At 44.8% G+C, this 21714-nt stretch overlaps 1 protein-coding gene across 1 annotated transcript; it reads left to right on the top strand.

The window, feature by feature from the left end:
* Positions 1–276: 276 nt before the first annotated feature.
* On the top strand, positions 277–21106 carry LOC104516703 (tensin-3-like; the record flags this gene model as incomplete). The annotated part of the gene is made up of 11 exons (XM_010161125.1): positions 277–529; positions 689–924; positions 1637–1768; positions 2607–2701; positions 5424–6067; positions 6721–6807; positions 9402–9533; positions 12323–12418; positions 14828–14905; positions 16581–16658; positions 20938–21106. Coding segments are annotated over exons 1-11 (2000 nt in total), but the record flags the coding sequence as incomplete, so codon positions are not given.
* Between the last annotated feature and the right edge of the window lie 608 nt (positions 21107–21714).

Here is a 21714-nt window from a genome sequence, read left to right as displayed (position 1 = left end):
TGTGGTATGAACAAAGTCACACCTGAAATCTCTAGCTCTGCTGGTAACCAAACCCTATGCTGCTCTGTGCTGCTCAGCTGCCTTTCAACCCCAGATCTGTCCTGCTGCTCACATGAGAAGAGTGACAGAAAGCTGGCTCCCTCATCTTCATTCCCTCGCATCAGGTTTTTATACACAGTGGTAACACACTCCTGAACCTTCTCGTCTCTGGGCTGAACAGTCCCAGCCCTATCAGCCCCTGCTCCTATGAAGGATGCTTCAGGCATCGTTGTGGCGATGCGCTGGACTCGCTCGAGAAAGTCCACGTCTCTCTTGTTCTGGGGAGCCCAGAAATGGGCACAGAGCTCCACATGTGGCTTCACTAGCGCTAAGCAGAGAGGAAGGATCACCTCCCTTGACCTGCTGGCAGCCCAGGATATTGTTGATCACCTTTGCCATGAGGTTGCGTTGCTGGCTCATGGCCGGATCCACCAGGATCCTCAGGTCCTTCCCTATGGAGCTGTCTTCCAGCCGGTCGGGCCCCCAGCATGTACTGGTGCCTTGGGATTATCCTTTCTGAGATACAGGAGTTTGCATTTCCCCATGCTGAAATTCTTGAGATTCCTTTAGGCTCATTTCTCCCACTTCCAAATGGCAGCACAACCATCCGGTGTTTCAGTTACTCCTCAGGGTTTTCTTATGTCTGCAGACTTGCTGAGGAAACCTAATCCCACCATTCAGGTTGTTAATGAAGGTGTTGAACAGTACTGGCCCCGGTATCAACCCCTGGGATATTTGCGAGTGACCTGCCTCCTGGTGAACGTGGTGCGGCTGATCACAAGCCTCTGGGCCCAGCCATTCAGCCAGTTTTCAGTCCACCTCACTGTCCACGTACCTGGGCCGTGCTTTGTCAGCTTCTTTATGAGGATGTTACAGAAGCCCGTGGTAAAAGCCTTACTGCAGGGAAGACAGGCAACATCCACTGCCCTTCCCTTAGCCACTAAGCTAGTCAGTTCAAGGAAGGCAGCTACCACGGTTAATCAGCGTGATTTCCCCTTCATAAATCCATGCTGACAACTCTCAGTCATCTTTTCCTTCATGCATTTGGAGGTGGTTTCCAGGGTTAGTTGCTCCTAATCTCAGAGCCTGAGATTAGGCTAGCCAGGCCTGCAGTGATCAGCCTTCATGTCCGGCTTCAAGACAGAAGGGCCATTTGCTGCCTTCCAGTCTTAGAATCATAGAATCACAGAATCACAGAACGGTTTGGGTTGGAAGGGACCTTAAAGACCATCCAGTTCCAACCCCCCTGCCATGGGCAGGGACACCTTCCACTAGACCAGGTTGCTCCAAGCCTCATCCAGCCTGGCCTTGGACACTTCCAGGGATGGGGCATCCACAGCTTCTCTGGGCAACCTGTTCCAGTGCCTCCCCACCCTCTCTGGGAAGCATTTCTTCCTGATATCCAATCTAACCCTCCCCACTTTCAATTTAACCCCGTTACCCCTTGTGCTGTCACTACAGGCCCTTGTAAAAAGTCCCCCCCAGCTTCCTTGTAGCCCCTTCAGGTACTGGAAAACTGCAATGAGGTCTCCTCGGAGCCTCCTCTTCTCCAGGCTGAACAATTGGAATCCCTCCCAATTGTTGTGACCTTTTAAAGGTTATCGAGAGTGGCCTTACAGTGGTATCAGCCAGCACCCTTAGCTCTTGTGGGTGCAACCTGACGGGCCTCAGTCGACTTACGTATGTCCAGTTTGGTTTAAATGCTTCTCTGCTTGGTCCTCCTCCAAGGGTAAGTCTTCCTTTTTCCAGATTTTTCCTGTGGTCTCAGGGGCTTAGGATTCCCAAAGGCCTGTCTTACTGGTAAAGCCTGAAGTGAGGAAGGTTTTGAGTACCTGGGCGTTTTCTGTGTCATTTTCCACCAGGTCCCCTGCCGCGTTAGCAGTCTGAATGAACGCTCCGGTTTTTTGTCCCTTTGGTGCTCAGGTGCACACGGACAGTGCGCACAGCCGCACAGGACACTTGACTAGACCTCCCTGAGCAACGCTGTGTACTGTGGAATGCAAAACCACTTGGAACCAACATCTCTGCTCTCGTTTTGAGGGCTAGAGAACATACCCTGGAGGACTGATCAAACAGTTTGAGTGGTGCAGTTCTGTAATCTTTATTCCCTCTGCCAATTGTCCTGCTGGATGATTTCAGCAATCGTTGTGTTGTGAAATAGAATGTTACTGCTCAAACAAACAAAACCTCTTCTTTATAGTCCTGTATAGCTAAGAGAAAACCAGATTGTTTAATAAACGCTTGTTTCAGTGCAACATCCGTAAAAATGTGCATTGGTTTTTAACTTGCCTTTTACTTTGTTTGCTGCAGAATCTCGAAGTTACACCGGAGCCATTAACCACTCTATGGTGATGTCTGACAGCGCTGTGGGCACTAGACCGGCTTTGCTGAGGGCCAGCATGCAGACGGATCCTTCCTTTCCGCACTGTTTTGCATCTTCGTGTACCGTTTCAAGTAACAGTCCAATCCCAGGGGGAGAAAGGTAGGAAAATATTCTCCTGCCATACTGTTTAGTTCTCATCACTATAGTTTGCAGCCAAAATGTTAGGCTTTTGTCTTCATTGCAGAGCGTTCGCCCAGGGACTTTGAATTTGGTTGTGACATTTCGTGATGATGATGTCCACCAGCTGGAATTCACCACATACAAGGATCTTATTTATATGTCAGGAACACAATTAGCTTTGAAGATGAATTGGAATACAAAAATAAATAGGAATTCATAGTTCAGTTACTTTATTATGTGCTAGCACAAGGTCATACATATTTTCATGTGTGCTTAACCAGCTTCTCTAATGCTTTACTGAAAAGCATTTAATGAGATTTCTCACTGGACTAAGTTGTATATGAGTGAGAGGGAGCACTGTTCTCACTGCAGTATGTGCATTTTTAGTCAGTAAAATGTCAGAGGATTTTGTTTTGGTAGTGAATAGCTGACTCCCATTCAACCGCTCAGCAGGCTGAGATTTTATTATTTTGTATTTCTGCTGTGGTAAACATGTAAGGCTCTGGTCCTGAGCTTGAACAGTCTAAATTTAGAAAACAGTCCTTGTCCTGAGGAGCTTACAGCTTGAGAAATAGCAGCAAACACAGCAAACAAACAAGGGGTCTCAGATTGCTGTTAGGAGGTTAAGAAGACCGCTGTGCCCTGTGTTTACTTAATAGATGAGGTGTACCTTACAGCTGATTAGGTTTTCTTCTCTATCACTCTGCAACAACATTCCTTTGTGGCTAATTATCCTATTCCTGTTCTTGAATAACTGGCTCCTTTTTCACAGTAAGCATTTGGAATGCTGTAGGTTGATGTGTCAGGCTCTCAATGAGATCTTCAAGTATGTTGATACCTATTTATCTTTTATTTATCTTCCCATCTGATTTACTTCATTTTCAATCAGTACTTGGACTGTGCAAGAATGTTGTGTGATTTATGAATATGAATCATAAGACTGAACAAAGTATGTTAGTATTTTCTGTGGAGGCGGCAATGTCACATTTCATTATAACTGGGTATGAATTAGAAGCTTATCAGGCAGTGCAGTCATCAAGTTTACATTCCTACTTCAAACTTTATCTAGGAAATTTTGTTCCCTTTCTTAAATATTTTTTCTGTCATTTTTCATTTCATCTAGCAGAAGCTGTGGGGGTTCTTTTCTGGCAATGATGTCTTCTTCCTTTTGCTTCTATTTTTTTATGGCCTTTCTGCTTTGATCTGTTCAGATCTGCTGGTATCAGTTCCCTTTTAATTAAAAATCCTTTTTTTTTTTTTTTTAATGTATCTTATGTCAGCTCTTTTCCCCTTGCATGTCACCATGAGTTGGTTCTCTCTACATTTGATACTGCTGGTAATGTTTTCCAGCTACAGTCTAAGGACATTTCAGTTCTAGAAGCAAGGAGACGATTTAAACTTATCAGAGAGTTTCATCAGAAGCTTAGTTTGTCTTGTTTAGAAGGATATTTGTTACTCTTCACGTGTGCAGGTGCAATTCCTACCCAGTAGAAAAATCTAATGTTCATTGTTGAAATATTTAATTCTATCAAGCAAAATTATTTCATCATCAAATAAATTAACCACTGGACCTGCCTCCTTCCCTTTTCTTAATGCAAATTGTATTAAAACGGACGTGGTCTACGATTTGGGTCTTGTGGACTGTGTTCTCATCATAGTTACACGTGTTGTGTGATGGTCCCCACTTTCTTTTTTTTTAAATGAGCGTAAGAGCCTCTGCATGTAAGAACTGTTGTGGCCATGTTAGCTTGCTTTCATAGAATCACAGAATCACAGAATGGTTTGGGTTGGAAGGGACCTTAAAGACCATCCAGTTCCAACCCCCCTGCCACGGGCAGGGACACCTTCCACTAGACCAGGTTGCTCCAAGCCTCATCCAGCCTGGCCTTGGACACTTCCAGGGATGGGGCATCCACAGCTTCTCTGGGCAACCTCTCCCAGTGCCTCCCCACCCTCTCCGGGCAGAACTTCTTCCTGATATCCAATCTAAACCTCCTCACTTTCAATTTAAACCCGTTCCCCCTTGTCCTGTCACTACAGGCCCTTGTAAAAAGCCCCCCCCAGCTTCCTTGTAGCCCCTTCAGGCACTGGAAGGGGCTGTAAGGTCTCCCCGGAGCCTTCTCTTCTCCAGGCTGAACAAGCCCAACTCTCTCAGCCTGTCCCCAGAGCAGAGGGGCTCCAGCCCTCTGAGCATCTCCGTGGCCTCCTCTGGACTCGCTCCAAGTGGTCAATATCCTTCTGATATTGAGGGCTCCACAGCTGGACGCAGCACTCCAGGTGGGGTCTCACCAGAGCAGAGCAGAGGGGCAGAATCCCCTCCCTCGACCTGCTGGCCACACTTCTCCTGATGCAGCCCAGGATACGACAGTTTCATAAAACTCTTATCTTTGATGGCAGCCTGGGCTCAAGAAATTCTTGCCTCCTGCTGCTCTTCTCCAGGGAGCACTGCGGCTGACTACATGTAGAGATCTCCAGGACCACTGTATCTGAAGCAGTGCTCTGAACAGCCTCACTGAATTAAAAGTAACCCTCTCAAAGAGGAGGAAGGAGGAGTCTTTTTAACTGTGATTAATTTGATGGTTTGGTTTACGGTGCAGACTCAGAAACTGTCCTGTCAGCGTGGCTGGGTGGAGGGTGAGATGAGGCAGAAAGTAAGGACCTAGACTGAAGAAATGAGTGATCAGGGTGGGGCTGGAATCTGTGGATCCAGCTGCATCCCCAGGTCCAGCGTGTTGCCAAAGAGCACCCTCAGGTATCGTCCTGGGTGAGGCGATGCATTGCTTTCAGTTATCACTGCGGTGTGGGCTGTGCAGGGGCATTTCGAGGGAACGGTTTGTCTGTTTTGTTTTTAGTGTTCAATTTTCGGCTTTTTTTTTGACAGCTCTTCTGCGACGGAACGTCCTTGGCTTGAAAGCAGCCCTAAAGCTTCCCCGTCCCTCCAGCTTTCAATGGGAAACACCAGGCCGCCGGGAGGTTACCTTGTGCCCGCTGAATTTGCAAACGCCGTGCAGGATGTCTCTCTCTTGTCCCATTTCCAAACTCCAGGACTGCAGGTTGTCACCCTGAGCAGCCTGGAGAGTTCACCAGCAGAGACACAGCGAGAACCTGCGGTCAGCAGCAGCGCTCAGGCCTACCTGAGCTACGGCGGGGGCAACATGGGCGGTAGCTCCCCTCAAGAAGAGAAACAAGCTGCTTTCATAGCCAATACTAGCATCTCTCCCAAAACCATGAGCTCCTTGGTGGCAGGTGCTGAGGACAATGGCTTTTTGACACAAAACTTTCTTGCAGCGGCCTCTGGACACGGTAGCCAGAACAGTGCAGTTCAGCAGCAGCATGGAGGGAACATACATGCTCAACCGCCTCTTCCAGAGAAAAAGAGGTCCTCTGAAGGAGACCGTTCCTTTGCCTCCGTGTCACCTTCTTCAAGTGGCTTTTCGAGCCCCCACAGTGGAAGCACGATCAGTATCCCCTTCCCAAATGTCCTCCCGGATTTCTCAAAAATGTTAAGCACTTCCCCCGTGCCAGGTAGGTTCTGCATCAGAGAAGTGTAAAATGCATCAGGTTTTACGAGCTGAAAAACACATTTAGGGAATTCAAAAAGTGGGGAGGGGAAAAAAAATAAAAGGCAGTGGCATGAAAATGGTAGAGAGGACTTGAATGTTTGCAGTAACTGGTGCCAGTTTACTGGCTTTGGATAAATTATTCATAGAACAAGGCTGCAGAATTATTTCTGCACTTCCTAGATGTCAGCCAGGGGCAGCCGACCTTTGGAAGCCGACCTTTGGACTTCCAAACCACAGTCGAGCGGTGTGGAGTCCAGCTTATTTTAGTAAGGACTGGCTTCACTCTGCAGCTTTCTAGACTCGAGTCAGGGATAGTTAAAAATGCAGATGTGCCTTCCCTGGACCCCACTGAGAAGCTTTGCGTTTGATACAGCTTTGTAACTGAGTTCTTCATATTTTGTGGGGTTTGCAAAACGAAACTTCAAAAATACCTTCAGAATCTTAGTGTACATTATTACATTTGCGGGTTCTAAAACAGTCCAGAATCTCTCTCGATTGTCCTTCTAATCATGAGGTTTTTAATAATTAAGGTGATTGGAAGTTGGAAAGAGAGGTAAAAACTGCTTTTGTATTTAAATAATTGTTGATTATTTTTCCCTCTGTTTTATTTCACAGAAAACACGACTGATAAACATGTGACCGTAAAATTTGTCCAGGACACATCCAAGTTCTGGTATAAGCCAGATATTTCAAGAGAACAAGGTATATCAACTGCTAGGTATTCTGGCATATCCATTCACAGAAAGGCCAGTTGGTGAATTCTCCTTAAATTTTCATTGATGCCTGCCTGATGTCTAGAAGAAATGAAGAAATATAAAACCTAGATGGGCCACAGACAACCTCACTTAGTTTCTTTTATCCAAAAGCTGAATTTGAGAGTGGAGGGGCATGCAAGTAGTCCTTAAAAAATACTCAGTTATTCAGGCAAATGGTTGGCCTAACTGAACTAACTACAGAGTAATTTAAATCTACCAGTGGGAGCTGCTGCAGATGTACTTTACTGAAACGCTCCAGGTTACGGAACGACAGGCATGCATGATGCAGTACTAAACTGTCTGCTCTTGGAAACCTTCTGTGAGTACAGATAGCTACTCTGTCGTGATCTCAGCCGTGTGTGTTTGCCTGCACAGATAATAGGTTGAGAGACGCTAAGTGTCATAGTTCATTAGCCAGAAGTCATCATGAAAACATCCTCATCTACCCGTTGTTCTGTAGCCTGAATTTCATTGTCAGCTGCAAATGACATACATTATTCCTTAAAGATCATGAAATAACACTCCCATGGAACAACATCTTTATGGTGTACCCTACAGATCTAGTACGTCTGCATGTAGATGTATTATTGAGTGAGGTGGAGAAAGCTTTTACTGTGCACGTGAAAATGAATTTATACCTTCTCCCTGCAGCGATGTGTAAATTAAACATAATGGGTGCTTTGCAAATGCAATTGGCCTGACGGTCCTTGCGTCCGTATTGTAATATTTAGCTATACTAATGGTACTTAATGAGTTATGGCAAGATTTTAAACTGAGATTCTTAAAGTGTGGTTGTCGGAATGGAAAAATGACGAATTAGTTCTGCGTTGGGAAGGAAGTTCAAGCTAAACCAAAATAGCCTTGAGCTGTTGGCAAACGATGAATTGCTGTGTCTGTCTAGTCCGTAGTTTCTCAAATGGTCAGGATGCCTTTATAGTGTAGTGGTAAATATGAGCCCAGGGGAATAAAGATCATAGAAAACAGATGATTAATTCATCTTTGGATGATGTTTTACTGCTCCTTTCACTCCGGTCCCCTTTTGTCTGCTTGCTCCTCACCCATAATGAGAACTGATTTAAATGTGGAAAAAAAAATTCCTGACTTGATGTGAGTCCAGAGAGGGGAGTGGATCATAAAGGAAATTTATACCAAGTTGCTTGAAAAGAAAATCTTCCCAACCTTTTCGTATGCCTCTTTTCACCCTATGAAGTAAAATTCTTTTTAAAATGTGTTTTAAGATCCTGTGGCTGAGGAGGGGGAGCACTTGCTCTTCTTTCCTGCGCTTAATGGACTGCTCTGGTGTCAAATGATTAGTGTCCCCCTGCGGAAGTGCTCTGCGGGTACTGCTGAACTGCAGGGTTTTATATATTCTTCCTCTTCTCAGCTCATGACAGGTTATTGTGAATATAGTTGTTTTCTTCACCGTCTGACAGATGAATACAACAGAATACACATATGCATTTGGTTCAGTCCCTTAAACAGGGGAGACAGTTACATCTGCATTCCCCTGGTCTCCTGTTACTACTCTTTTTTTAATGGAAAAAAAGAACAGTATGTGTGTGTGTTTATGATGTAGTCATTGCTCAGGCCTTGCAAAATATGGCTTCATGCCCCATATGCGTAATTTCCGTGTTCTGTATATACAGACAGTTAAGGACTCCAGGATCAAATTTGGGCTTTTTCCAGGGTTTCTTTGAAGTCTTGCTGATCGTTAGAAATTCTGGAAACAAACACAAATATTTCCAAAACGTTGTGGGGGGGAAGTCAAAGTACAAAGGTTTTATAAGATCAAATTAAGATCAATCATTAGTTGAACCTTTGTCTGTTTTTTGAAGTGAGTTTAAGATTTTGGGCTACTAGATTTCAAAATCTGCAGGAGGCTCTTGCAAAGCAAGAGCAGTTTTCCTGCAAATGGTTCCTCCTGGGGACTACTTCATATCACACTTCCAGCAGAGATCACAAAATAGAGATGCAAATTACTTCACTGCTTGGACAGTCAAAGAGTGAATATTATAAAAGAGCAAATACTCACCTCCCTTCCCTTGGTTTAAAACGAGTAAGGGAGTGAGACCGCTTTGCAGGGATAGAAACGTGGTGGTGATGAAAATGGATCTGCTCTGCCCGTTGAAGCTGTGTATGAAGAGGAAGACGGTGCTGTCTAGTCAGCCTGGGAGTTACAGGCGCTGTGCTGCCTGTCGTGCTTCTGGCAAGCTGACAGAATGTAAGCAGGGATCAGCTTGTTCCTGCCCTGGTTGTAGGCATCCTGGTGGGACCTGCACATCCTTCTCAGTTTAAAAATCAGTAGGGATCTGTACTTCAGGGTTCTCTTGAAATAAGTATCTGTGAGATATGCACGAGATGTTTCCACTCAGATGCCCCAAATATGCTTGGCTGTATTCTGTTCTGCAGCAGTGGAGGCAGAGAAAAGGATCTCCCTCCCCTCAGTCTCCGATTACTTACAGATTGGCGCTTCTGTACTTTTTGGGTATGTGCGTTGTGCTGGAACTGCTTTTTCTCTCTCTTTCCCCGAATCCCTTGTAGCCATTGCTGTTCTCAAGGACAAGGAACCTGGGTCATTCATCGTTCGAGACAGTCATTCTTTCCGGGGAGCCTACGGGCTGGCGATGAAAGTTGCTACGCCGCCTCCTTCTGTGCTGCAGTTGAACAAGAAAGGTACCGTCTGCCCTCTGTCTATTGCTTAACACGGCATTGGTAGTAGGAAGCCCATGTTACTGGGTAATAATCTGGAGGAATCTCCCCTCTTGTAGTAAGTGCATCTTGAATTACAGGTTCCGTTTGGTACCTTGTTAAAAGATACTGGGGGTCTGTTGTGCTTCACAGTTTCGCCGTGGGGTGTAAACCCGTCCCCGTTGTGGCTGTGCCTGTGTTGTATCTTATCGACCTAATGGAAAACCAACGTCATCTCGGCAATGGCTCCTCCCTAGCAAGCAGAAGTCTGCATTTGTTCCACGTACCACCATGTAAAGCTTTCACTCGGCTGAAAGGTTGATTTTGACCCCAAGGTTTTGTTTTGAGAAATACCTACACCTGAGGAGGCTCCCTAAGGAAAGATGGTCGTTGTTTAAAAGAAGTGGTGAAATACACCTACTCTCGTAGCACCAGTGCCTCCATATGTAGCTTGTGCCTGATAGTTGTGACAGGTAAAAGAAAAAGAACATAGGGAAAGTGTTAATCAGTGTATGGAAACTCAGCAGCCACTGTCTGTAGCGTCCTTGGCTCCGTTTGTGCTACTGCAAGGGTAGTGGGGTGGTTTTCATTACTCTGCTCTGGTGAGACCCCACCTGGAGTGCTGCGTCCAGCTGTGGAGCCCTCAGCATCAGAAGGATATAGACCGGTTGGAGCGAGTCCAGAGGAGGCCACAAAGATGATCAGAGGGCTGGAGCCCCTCTGCTATGACGAAAGGCTGCAAGAATTGGGCTGTTCAGCCTGGAGAAGAGGAGGCTCCGAGGAGACCTCATTGCAGCTTTCCAGTACCTGAAGGGGGCCTACAAGGGTACTGGGAGAGGACTTTTTACAAGAGCCGGTAGTGATAGGACAAGGGGTAATGGGTATAAATTGAAAACAGGGAGGGTTAGATTAGATGTCAGGAAGAAATTCTTCACAGAGAGAGTGGTGAGGCACTGGAACAGGTTGCCCAGAGAAGCTGGGGATGCCCCATCCCTGGAAGTGTCCAAGGCCAGGCTGGATGAGGCTGGGAGCAACCTGGTCTAGTGGAAGGTGTCCCTGCCCATGGCAGGGGGTTGGAACTGGATGGTCTTTAAGGTCCCTTCCAACCCAAACCATTCTGTGATTCTATGATTCATTGCTGCTGGTTTCCTTTTAGAGAGCTTACTATGTTTCATTAGTCCATGCTGCCTGGTGGTGAGGTAAGCAGCTGAGATCAAAAGAAAGCAGTGATTCTTAGTGTCGTGGTTATGGAAGCATGGGTTCCTCTGTGGTTGGTTGGTTATTCGGCTGTTGGTTTGTTTGTTGTGTTTTTTTAAGATTTCATGCTTACTGTGGGACAAGGTTAGCAGTCCACCTCTACTACAGTAACGCTTTCAAATTCTCTGCTCTTGAGACGACTTGTAATAAAAATTTGCCATGTAATCCTGGTTTTTATCATCAAGAAAGATCAGCAGGACCGCTGCAATGTCTTACTTCATGAAGACAACAGGGGTGCACTGGGGTGGTGATAGCAACAACAAGGAGGCAAATGGAGAGTGGCTGTGGGTGGGTTCAGTAATCTCTTTTTTTTATCATCAGATGAGTGAACTCCAGGAAGACGTGAAAGTTCAGTCTCTACTAGCCTTTAAGAGGCAGTTTGTGTTGATTGTGCCACAGGCAAGTGGCAGTAAGAGGAAATTTTAGTTGAGACTGTAGCATTTTTCCACTTCTCACTCTGCGGTATTTAGCAATCTTTTCTTGCAGAGAGGCTTCTGCTGACCAGATTAATGTGTTCATTTGTATTAGCCTGAAAGTCAACCCTGGATGTCACGTGTTTCCTGGACTGTGGCTGATAGAGATCAGAGTCAAAGGGAGCATTTGTGGTTCTGGCTCTTTTGTTAAGGTTTGAATGGCTGGGTAGCTTTGTCCTGTTGCTATGGAATAACCCTTTAACTACTTGGAGAGAGAGTCAGTTTGTAGTCAGGTGTGAAATACTGTGAACCAGTCTTTCCAGAAATAATGAAGTTGTCTTAATTATACATTTGCATATGTATGTATGTGTTTAAAAGAATGCTAAATCTGAAGGGAATTTTTATTTAAATTTATCCTCTTGGACTTTGAATCTCTGTTACATCCAACTTAACAGTTTGGACTTGTCCTAGATTCCTGAGATAAAAACTGTCTTTAAGAATCTAGTGAAACCTGAGTATTTCATGTAATTGTTTGTTTTCAGGAGCAAAGGCTTAGCGTAAAACTGCACGCATGTTAAAACTTAAAAATTCACTGAGAGACTTGTCATCATGACCTTTGTGTAGCCAAATCTCCTATTGTTTTAATCTGGAAAAGTTCTGCAAGCAGAATTTTATCATATTTTTCCTCCGTTGTCACACTGGATACAAGTTCGTCTGTTGGGCAAGTGCATGAGAATTTCTGATCATTTTCCACATTTCTGTTCCTGTCTGTAGTTGGGACGGTGCTTGGACATTTTGGGCAGCAGTGTATGTTTGGATGTCAGTCACTTTAGATCATAAAGCCTTTTCTTCAGGTTGTCTGAAGTGAGCTATTTGCTTGTTTGGTGGTTTGTTTTTTGGGGTTGGTTGGTTTGTTTGTTTGTTTTTCCAAACGGCCTTTCTTACTACAGCTGGTAACCTTGCAGCAGAGCAGGTCTTTGCATGCTGTACATAAAACACTGGGTGGTAATGTGGAAAACTGCTTCATAAAGACCTGCTAATTTGTGAGACTGTTGTCTGTTCATTGCTTCTCTTCATGAGCCTTCTTTTTCTTTTTCGACACAGTTGGAGATTTGTCAAATGAACTTGTAAGGCATTTTCTGATTGAATGCACTCACAAGGGAGTGCGCTTGAAAGGATGCCCAAATGAACCGTATTTTGGTAAGTACTGTGCATCACAGGGATGCAGAAAATAGAAACAGTTTGCATTCGCCGGAGCTGTTTCATAGGCTTGGATGGAGTGCAAATGAGGGAATACTTTGCTCAAGTCGGGATGGTTCCTGTGGGAACCCATTCTAAGGTTATAGGAGGAGCCTTGTACACATTGACCTTTACATATATGTGCAGGGCACGGCAGCATGGATGCACATGGCCAAGCTTCAAGCAGTCATGCCACTACCAGTGCTGCGGCAGGCAGCTGAGCTAGATGACTTACAGGCCTTACTGATTTAAGGCCTTTGCCTTATTTTTGTCCCATGCTGTATTTATACTCTATACTGGCTGCCTAAAATGACACCAGAGTGGGACGTTCACAAAGTACATTATGCTGCACCAGCCTGCCTGATGTACTGCAATGAAAGCGCGTTACCTGTTGTGGCAAACAGCCAAACCCCTGCCTAGCTGGTCGCTCATTTGCGTTCCTGAGTGGGGCAGGAGGGGAAAATAAGATGAGTAGTAGGTCGAGATAAGGATGGGGAGGCTGCTAACCAGTTACTGCTTTGGGCAAAAGAGTCTCAACTTGGGGAAAATAATTTTTTTTCCAATTAAATTGATATTCAGGCAGTGAGAAACAAAGGCAAACATTAAAATAACACTTTTCCTTCCCCTTTTCCTAAGCTCAAGTTCACGGCATCCCTCCAGATTTCTCAGCCTCACTGAAGCAGTGCGGGAGGGGACAGGGGGGTATATTGTCATTACAGAATAGCTCCTCTCTGCTTCTCCATCCTTCTCCCACTTTCTCCCTGTTGAGGTCTGGGCTTTCCCCATGGGCTGCCGTCCTTCAGGAAAATTCCGCTGCAGCATGAGCTCTCCATGGGCCACAGTTCCTTCAGGCAACGTCCATCTGCTCCAATGTGAGGTCCTCCACGGGCTGCAGGGTGCCTTGAGCACCTCCTTCTCTGCCCATGGTGTACCCTCTGCTGTGTCTCACCCTGTTGGTTTCCCTCTTGTCTCTCTAGCCTTTCCTCTCCTTTGAGCACCTCCTTCTCTGCCCATGGTGTACCCTCTGCTGTGTCTCACCCTGTTGGTTTCCCTCTTGTCTCTGTGTAGCCTTTTCTCTCCTTTCTTAGATAGGCTTTCCCAGATCCAAGATGGCCTCTTCCCACAGAGGACACCCTGCAGCCCTCCCATCCCTGCTACCAGCCCTACATACACCCAACACACCTGTGAAAGGGTCATGTACCATAAAACGAACAAGTGTAATATGACAAATTCCATTTGAAGTGAAGGTGGATTCAGTGTTTGGCATGAGACTTATTACAGATTTTTAGCCCATTCCTAGTCTTAGTCTTGAAGTACCTGTTCGTGGCACACGTGTAGCCCTGCTAATCGTGTAGTTTGAGCATCTCCTCATCTTTCAATGTATACAGCCTCAAAACAGCTTCACAAAGTAGGTGGGCAGGCACTGTCATACGCTTGTATGGGTAAGACAGTGAAGGACTAATAGTATCAATTGGTATTTCTTGGTAAGGCCCTCGCAGAATTGGGTCATCTTCCCATTTCAAAGAAATTTCTGATGGGCTGCAAAATTGAGGTGGGTTTTCGTTGAACTGTGATTTTTCTCAAGGGCACGATTATAATGTTCAATGTTTGTGAGTAAATGGGATCGAAAGATGGCTTTTTGCACAGACTGAATATTATGCCTTCCTCTCACTCCTCTTTAGAGTCTTAAGTGCTAATGTCAAGGATGAATAATGTTTAACTATTTTAATCAAGCCAAGTCCTAATGGCAAAAGGGACTTGGAATAGGAAAGAAGAATAATTCAGTAGAGAATGCTGCATACGTCACCGCCGCGTGGAGCGGAGGAGGCTTTATTTAGACCATCTTTTACACTTATTAAAGCACAAAATAGAGGTGTGTGTAGAGAGAGCACCAGACAGTGGAGACTAGGTGGCTAAGAGCCAGAACGCCTTGCTTTTTCTCTGCCTTACCGCATAGCATTGACTCCTTGTGCTCTTACCATCTTCATAAGATTTTACATTTGATGTAGCAGAAGCTAAGAGCATTGAAAGGAATTTACTGACTTCCATATGTTACTGTTTTTGTAGTTCGTGTGCTTTCTCCATTTGAAGCCTAGCCATTTAGGTGAGGATTTAAGCAGTGTGTTTAAAGCAGGGAAAGGGAGCATATGATTGTGATTAATGAGTTCAAGTACCTCCAACTGGGACAGTGCTGGGAAACATGAATACCCTACAGTTGACCGAAGAGGGTCTTGGCTTAGGTGCCAAGAGTGTGTTTTTAAAGGGCAGTAGGGGTAGGCCCCTTGGTCTAAAATACTTGAGAGCCAGCGTAACTGTTAAGCATTCTTGTTGTCCACCAGGTTAACTGTCTTGTTACTCTTCTGACCGCAGGGAGTTTGACAGCTCTGGTGTATCAGCATTCCATCACTCCACTGGCATTGCCCTGCAAGCTCCTCATCCCAGACAGAGGTATGTTTGTTAAAGTACGGAAGAGGTGCCCAGCCAAGCTCTGCTTCGAAGTGCCACTGTCTGAAGGCAGGTGAACATGTCACAAGTCAGGATCGAAGCAGAATCGCACCGGGAAGGAAGCTGTGTTTTTAAAGTGGTTCTTCAGTACCGCTGATGGCTCTTCTCCAAGCTGTAGTTGTGAGCAGACTAGTACTGTGATATTCCAGTCATAAACATACATGCGTCATGGAAATCAGCACAGTCATCTAGCATGTAGGAAGGCAGAGGCATTTCTCAGACATGAAATTATGCCCATGTATGGTTAAATGTAACGACTCACTCGGGCCTGAGTAGCCAAAGGGCTTCAGGCGAGGCAAGTGGTTAAAGAAGGTGCCCCGAGCGTGACACGGGCAGGTGGGCAGGAGCAACTTACACAGGTTCAACGATGGCTTAAGTAAATGATCAAAAGCCTGTGTTGCATCGTTGCACTGTAACTCTCATTTTGGTTATGGGGATTTCATAAGACAACAGCAAAATGTAGCTGTGCTTGTGCCCTATAATTCAGTTGTTACTCTCCCACATGAACTTAACACCAGATGTATTACTGAAATGTTAAACATTCTTGTGGTTTTTCTGCTGAACTCTTGAAGCTTTTGTTAAAGGCCGTATGTCAGTGTTTAAACATAGCATTTGAATTATGCAGATGCGTTAAGGAAACCATTTTAGCACAAAAGCACTCAATGGTAGATGTGACCAGAGATCTCTTAATATGGCAAACCAGTGTGGTAGCTGGGCCTGTTCTCCTTACCCTCCTCGCCTAAAATGGAAAGCTCCTTCTCTTCTGGGAGAGGTGCAGGACTGAAACGTTTGCCTTGTCCTGAATAAACATCCCATGGTGAAATTTTATTTTGCATTTGGTTTTGAATCCGATATGGTCACGCATTTTAAGATGATCTTTTGTGGTTAATGATTTCGGGACACTGTGTGTGAAGTACTTGGAGTGTATGGGTAACTCTAAACCTGTGGGTAGTGTCACGCACCGTGTTACTGCTCTCTTCCTCGTCTGAATTTATTCAAAGACAGGTTGCATCATGTTAAATAAAGGTGTATGTGCAGTCTTTGTACATGCATTTATATAACTGAAATAATATACTGATGGACAGTTTTCTCACTGATTATAAAGGAAGACTGGGAGGCAGACATTCCACTGCTGTCTTAATAGTTCAGATGTTTGTTTTCTGCATAAGTATGAAGAAAGAAGTATTATGTTGTCATCTTCTGAATCAAAACACAATTAATTGATTTCTTCGTAGAAACACGAAGCCTTTGTGCCTACATAGTGTGCATTACACAAATTAAAAGTGATATTTTAAAAATGTTGAGGTCATAATGAGGGCACAGAGCTATTTGTATGGTTTTAATGTGACATCATGTGTGTCCCTGTAGCAGATGCTATGTAGTTTTGTCTTCTACTGTCAGGAAATAAAGGTTGCACAGCACCGGAGGCAAAAAAAAACTGATGCAGAACAAAAACCACATGAGTGATTACAGTTGCAGATACAAGATTGTTTCATGATTCTGGCCAAGAGTTGTCCAGTAGATGAGGTTGCAGTTACAAAAGCTGAATTCCTACTTGACCTTGTGCGTTGACTTGTTGACAAATCAAACAAGACGTGAACAGTGTTTCTGTTTGCAGATCCCTTGGAGGAGATAGCAGAAACTTCTCCACAGACTGCGGCAAACTCGGCAGCGGAGCTTCTCAAACAGGGTGCAGGTCTGTTAAACTTTTTCCTTCTATTTGACTGCCACCAAATTTTGTATCTTCCAGGCTGGGAGAAGATGGAGGTTAGAGTGGACTGAAGGATGTTTAAAGGGAGCAGTTAAATTTGGAGTGCTGTGTAGAAGTGTAAAGGCCACTGTGAGGATATGTACCAAGTTCTTTGTTTTCTGCAACCACCTCCTAAGTTCTACCACCCTGTGTTTGCTTTTTAGTTCTGTCCCCCATGGGAATATGAGGTATACCTAGCAATTTTTAAGCGGTGATGTTGGTTTCGTCGCTGATGAATTTAGACAAGGGATTCTCAACCTGTGGTTTCAGAGGTTCGTGAACTATGTCTGAGGTCTGCAAAAGGCAGCTAAGGAAAGCGTTCGGTTATGTTCTCAGCACAGGGGTCAGCACCACCACTGGAAAATGCTTACTGTCCCATCAGCCGGAAAAAATTAAATTGTAAAAGACACTGCCCTGTGCTTCACTTGATGCTGCTGTTAGGAAATGTCCGGTGTCGTTTGGATTCTGGGTTACGGATTCCCGTGCATACTGCAGCACCCGTTCTGTCAAGTGAAGTTGTCGTACTGCGAGTTCTCTGGTGTGACAGAAGAACCCTGACAAGAATACCTCCAAATGATGTGGCGCTGTGCGTTGGCACCCTCTGCATCGCCCTCGAGTAGAGGTGTTTGTGTAGAGACGTGCTCTGCTTCTCATCTGCTTCGCGTCTGTGCAGCTGACCCAGAGACAGCTAGTGCCTGTCTGAAAAAGGGTGATAGCGTCCCAGCCCACCGTTCAAGGGACACAGTGGTCTGATTTCCCCTTCGTAATCTTAAGGCTGTCCTCAGCAATGCAGCCACTGTGTTATTCCCCTGTACAGTGGGCATGCTCAGGGCATCCTGTCCGTGCCCTCCCACGGTCCCTGGTTTTCAGGCTGCTGTGAATTCTCCCCAGAATCCTTCTGTCCACTTCACTAGTCCCATCAGAGCAGGAGAATACACTACATTTCCCACTCGCCTTTGAGTTTAGCCTACCACTAGAGCCACAGGCAAGCGTGTTGTGGCCTTTTTGAGAATGCTGCCTCATTTTGGGGCACTGCTGAAGGGGGCTGTTGCCAAGCTGAGCAGCTCTGGAGAGAGTGAGCGTTGCTGCTTGCTTGTGCAGCCGTCTGTTTTGACTTAAAAATTTGAAGTACCACTTCAAGTGCTGTCATGAAGGAGGAATGTGTGGCTGAGGCAACGGCAAGCCTTTGCGAGGCCGTGCCAGGAGTGAGCCCGTGTTGGCCTTTCTGTCTGACAGTGCTGGTGGTGTTTGTTCTGGCCAACAGGGGAAAAAAGCAAGGAGAATTAATTTTTCCAGAACTTTAAAGGGGCATGTGCTCTCTTTTCAGAAATGTTGGTTTCTCCTTGCTCAGGCAAAGCTTTTCAAAGAAAAACAATTTTTACTTCAGTTGGGGCAGTAGTCTGTTAACTCCTTATGGGGCTGTCACATAATGGATCATTTGGGGAACGTCATTCCTTTGGTTTTCCCTTGTGCTGTTGGTTTTGCTTTTGTTTTTAAACACAGGTTTAGAACCTGAATAGATAAATTAGCTGCGAGAGATCCTCAGATTCTCTTTTTTGCCTTGATACATCATTTCCCACTGATTTTTCTATGTTTCAGAGATCCTTCTCCAGCCATAGAGACATTGTTGTGGAGTGCAGATCCAAAACTTGTAAATTGTGTCTTTTCCAGCTCTCTGAGCTTGCGTGTTCACCTGCAGTTCAGTCAAGGCAAACGCACTTTTTCCCTCTCCCACTCCACAAGCAAAAAAACATGAAGATGTGTTTTCCTCGAATGATAACTTTTTATAGCTGTCTGAAAAACCTAATAAGCATTTCCAGTAATTATCTAAATGCAGGAGCTGACCAGAAATCCTTTGCTTCCTAAAGAGTGACAATTGAAGACTAGAGACTATACAGATAAGCAGTTTTTTCCTAGAATAGACCTTGCTTTGTTAACCTTCCCCTTCGGCAGCAAAATTTTCTGCCCCAAATAAGTCCCAGTTCTTCCTCTCTCTTTCCACAAATACGGTCAATTCCAAACAAAGCACATTCCCAGGCTAAAAGCAGCAGGGGTTCGAAAGACACAGATACCTTCCTTTTGTTCTGACCTTGAGTATGGTTTCTGTGGGATCCCTGTCATTTGACACCTTGAGCGTTCTTTCAGCCTTTCTCATTACCTTTCCTTTCCTGTAAACTTTTTAAGCTGACATTTTCGCACTTTCCAGCACTTTCCAAAAAGATCCCTTATTCTTAATTAGTTTTTGCGCCGCAAAAGTAAAGGAATCCACCGCATTTGGTGACAGCCTTTGGACTGTCACCTTGGGGGCAGTCTAGGTAAAGTGCTTGGGTATTTCATTTAGAAAGAAAACCTGAAGCCAGTCCAATGACACCACTGCCACGTGTGGAAGAAGAGGAAGGGAAGCCCTTCATCTGGGTCTCGGCGTTGGTGAGGAGTGTGACTGTGAACCAAGACAAGCTGCTTGTGGTGGGAAAGGCTGACAGGATATTCAAGAGCCCTAGGTCTGTGCCAAACATACCCAGTAATGATGTGAGAAGAGGAGAGCTCATGGTTTGGAATGTTATTTACAACTTTGGATAGATAAGACAGAAAGCTGTTCCACAAGGAGGGCCTCATTAAACTTGCCATTCATCGTCTTAAATCCCTCTCTGCACGAATTGTACAGCAGTTGGTTGAAACAAAGGTTGTTGAAACTGTCACACCAGTGCACGATTCCGTTTGGGAAATTTTACATGTACAGATCAAAGAGGTCAGATCTCTGGCTCCTTCCTTTCACCGACAGACTCCAGGGCGTACAGTTCCTGGGCCGATCGTCACACACTGGAATCAAACTTGGGCAGACACAGTCTTCCACTGTGCGATGCCTTGGTGGTTTTGCAAGTGCCTCTGTCTAGCTGTGTGTTTAATGTAGATAGTCACAGGAGGAAGCTTTACTCAGATTACAGAATAGCTCTATGAAAAGAGAAGCTGTTGGATTAATAGATCTTTGCCCTCATAGTAAGGTTGGCAAGCCAAGCTAAACTGCTAGACGTATGAAATACTATCCTGGTAATCTGCTTATGTCAGCTGCCAGAGTTGTAAATTCTGTCCTGGATACCCACACAAATGTTTTTACCGAAACACAAAGTCTATTGGTATCAGCATTGGGCTACGCATGTGCTTCATCATTCTCGCTTCTGCTGTAGAATAAGACCAAGAGGGCTTTTCACTTGCAAAAATGTCCTTAATCTGCCTGTAAATTTATACCACAGACCCAAAGTATTTAAGCATGTGAATGATTGCATTAATACTTTATAAAAATACTACTATATAATAATATCACAATTAATACTGTGCAATGTTACATGGCACTGTTGCCATGTAGTGCTATCTGCAGTACTCTAGTAGTACTATATAACGCTGTATAATATCAGTACTTGTTTTCCTGATATTTACTGCAGATTTAATAATAGAAATTAACTGTTCAGTAACCTTAGGAACCAATGAGCTTCTCTCCTATTGCGTCTCTAAAGAGACACTTCAGAAGTCACTAATCTCTCTCTAGGAGAGGAATAAGGCCTTTAAAAAGAAGTGCATGCTGAGGTAAAGAGTAGACCTAAAAATATGTACGTCAGTAATTCTTCTCAATGTGGAAGTTGTTTTGTTTACCCTAAAATCGTTAAACATACAAACCACTATGGAATTAATGAGAAGAGGGCTTTGCAGCAACCCTCCATTCTGTGTGGGGTGAAAATGTTCTTGTCTTGCCAGAGAAGTGAGTGGTTTCCTTTGAATATGGTTTGAATACCGTTCGAAAGAGTAAAGCGTGCGAACGCATGCTGAAAAGACGTGGGAGTTTTATTGGCTTCTGTAGTTGGACTTAAAAGCAAATTCCTGGAATGCCTTTGCTGTAGTAGTAGCTGTGAGTGGCCTCTCTCTCTGCCGCTGTCTTGTATTTATTTAAACTGCAGGATCTGAGGGTAATATAGTCATTGGCTTGAATATAAAAGTATTAAAAACAAAGGGACAGCAAAAGGCCTGTGACCTCCAAAATTACAGTTAAAGTGTGAAGCAACAGCGGGACAAGGTGAGGCACACGTAGAAGGTTTGGTAGTTTGCTGCCAGTCTTCCCTGTTTGCTTCACAAAGGTGGAAAATTTACGTTTTGTTTGGGTTTGTTCAGAAGACAGCTGTTTTCTTGCGATTGGGTAATGACCTCTCAAAGTCTTTCCCCTCTGTCTTTCCAGCGTGTAACGTTTGGTACCTGAATTCGGTGGAGATGGAGTCCCTGACGGGCTACCAGGCGGTACAGAAAGCCTTGAGCCTGACGCTGATGCAGGATCCTTCTCCCACGTCAACCGTTGTCCATTTCAAGGTGTCTGCGCAGGGAATCACGCTGACAGATAATCAACGAAAGTAAGTGCAGGAGGGATGGGAAGAGAATCTCTGGCCTTGTCCCCAGCAAGTGTTGGCTGCTGTTGATTTGGTTTTCCCGGTTCTGTTCTGCAGTCTCTGTCTCAGAGGGTAGTAGGATAAAGAATGACGCTGACGGTGTCAGCCGCCTGTAGTGCTGGAGTATGAATGTTTGAAGCCAGGGACATTGCGTCCACGTGGCAGCCTTTACCTCTGAAAGGTCGCTTTCCCATGACGTTTTTATTAATTGTTGTTAATTCTTATAAAAAGGGAAAGTAATGGCTTTGCCAGTATTTGATATTCAGCCTATTCAGTGAATTAACCTATCTTCACAGTATCTTTCACCACTGTGACTGAACAGAGTTGGCCTAAGATGACACTGTATCTCCAGTATTTGAAATAGTGCTTTGGATAGCCTGTAAAATTCCATGATAACAAGGTAGTTTCTGTTTACTTTGTACTGAATGCTGTTAAGGCTACCACAGAGTCTTTAGCTTTGAAAACTGACAGTAACAAAGAAGGGACAACAGGAATTGGTTATAGGTTTAAAAAAAAATAAGGCCAGACTTTTTTTAGGGATGCCATCCAGACAGGCTGGAGAGGTGGGCCAC

The sequence above is a fragment of the Eurypyga helias genome, unplaced genomic scaffold (assembly GCF_000690775.1).
Source record: "Eurypyga helias isolate BGI_N326 unplaced genomic scaffold, ASM69077v1 scaffold14431, whole genome shotgun sequence".
Lineage (NCBI taxonomy): Eukaryota > Metazoa > Chordata > Aves > Eurypygiformes > Eurypygidae > Eurypyga > Eurypyga helias.
This window is presented reverse-complemented; position numbering and strand designations above follow the sequence as displayed.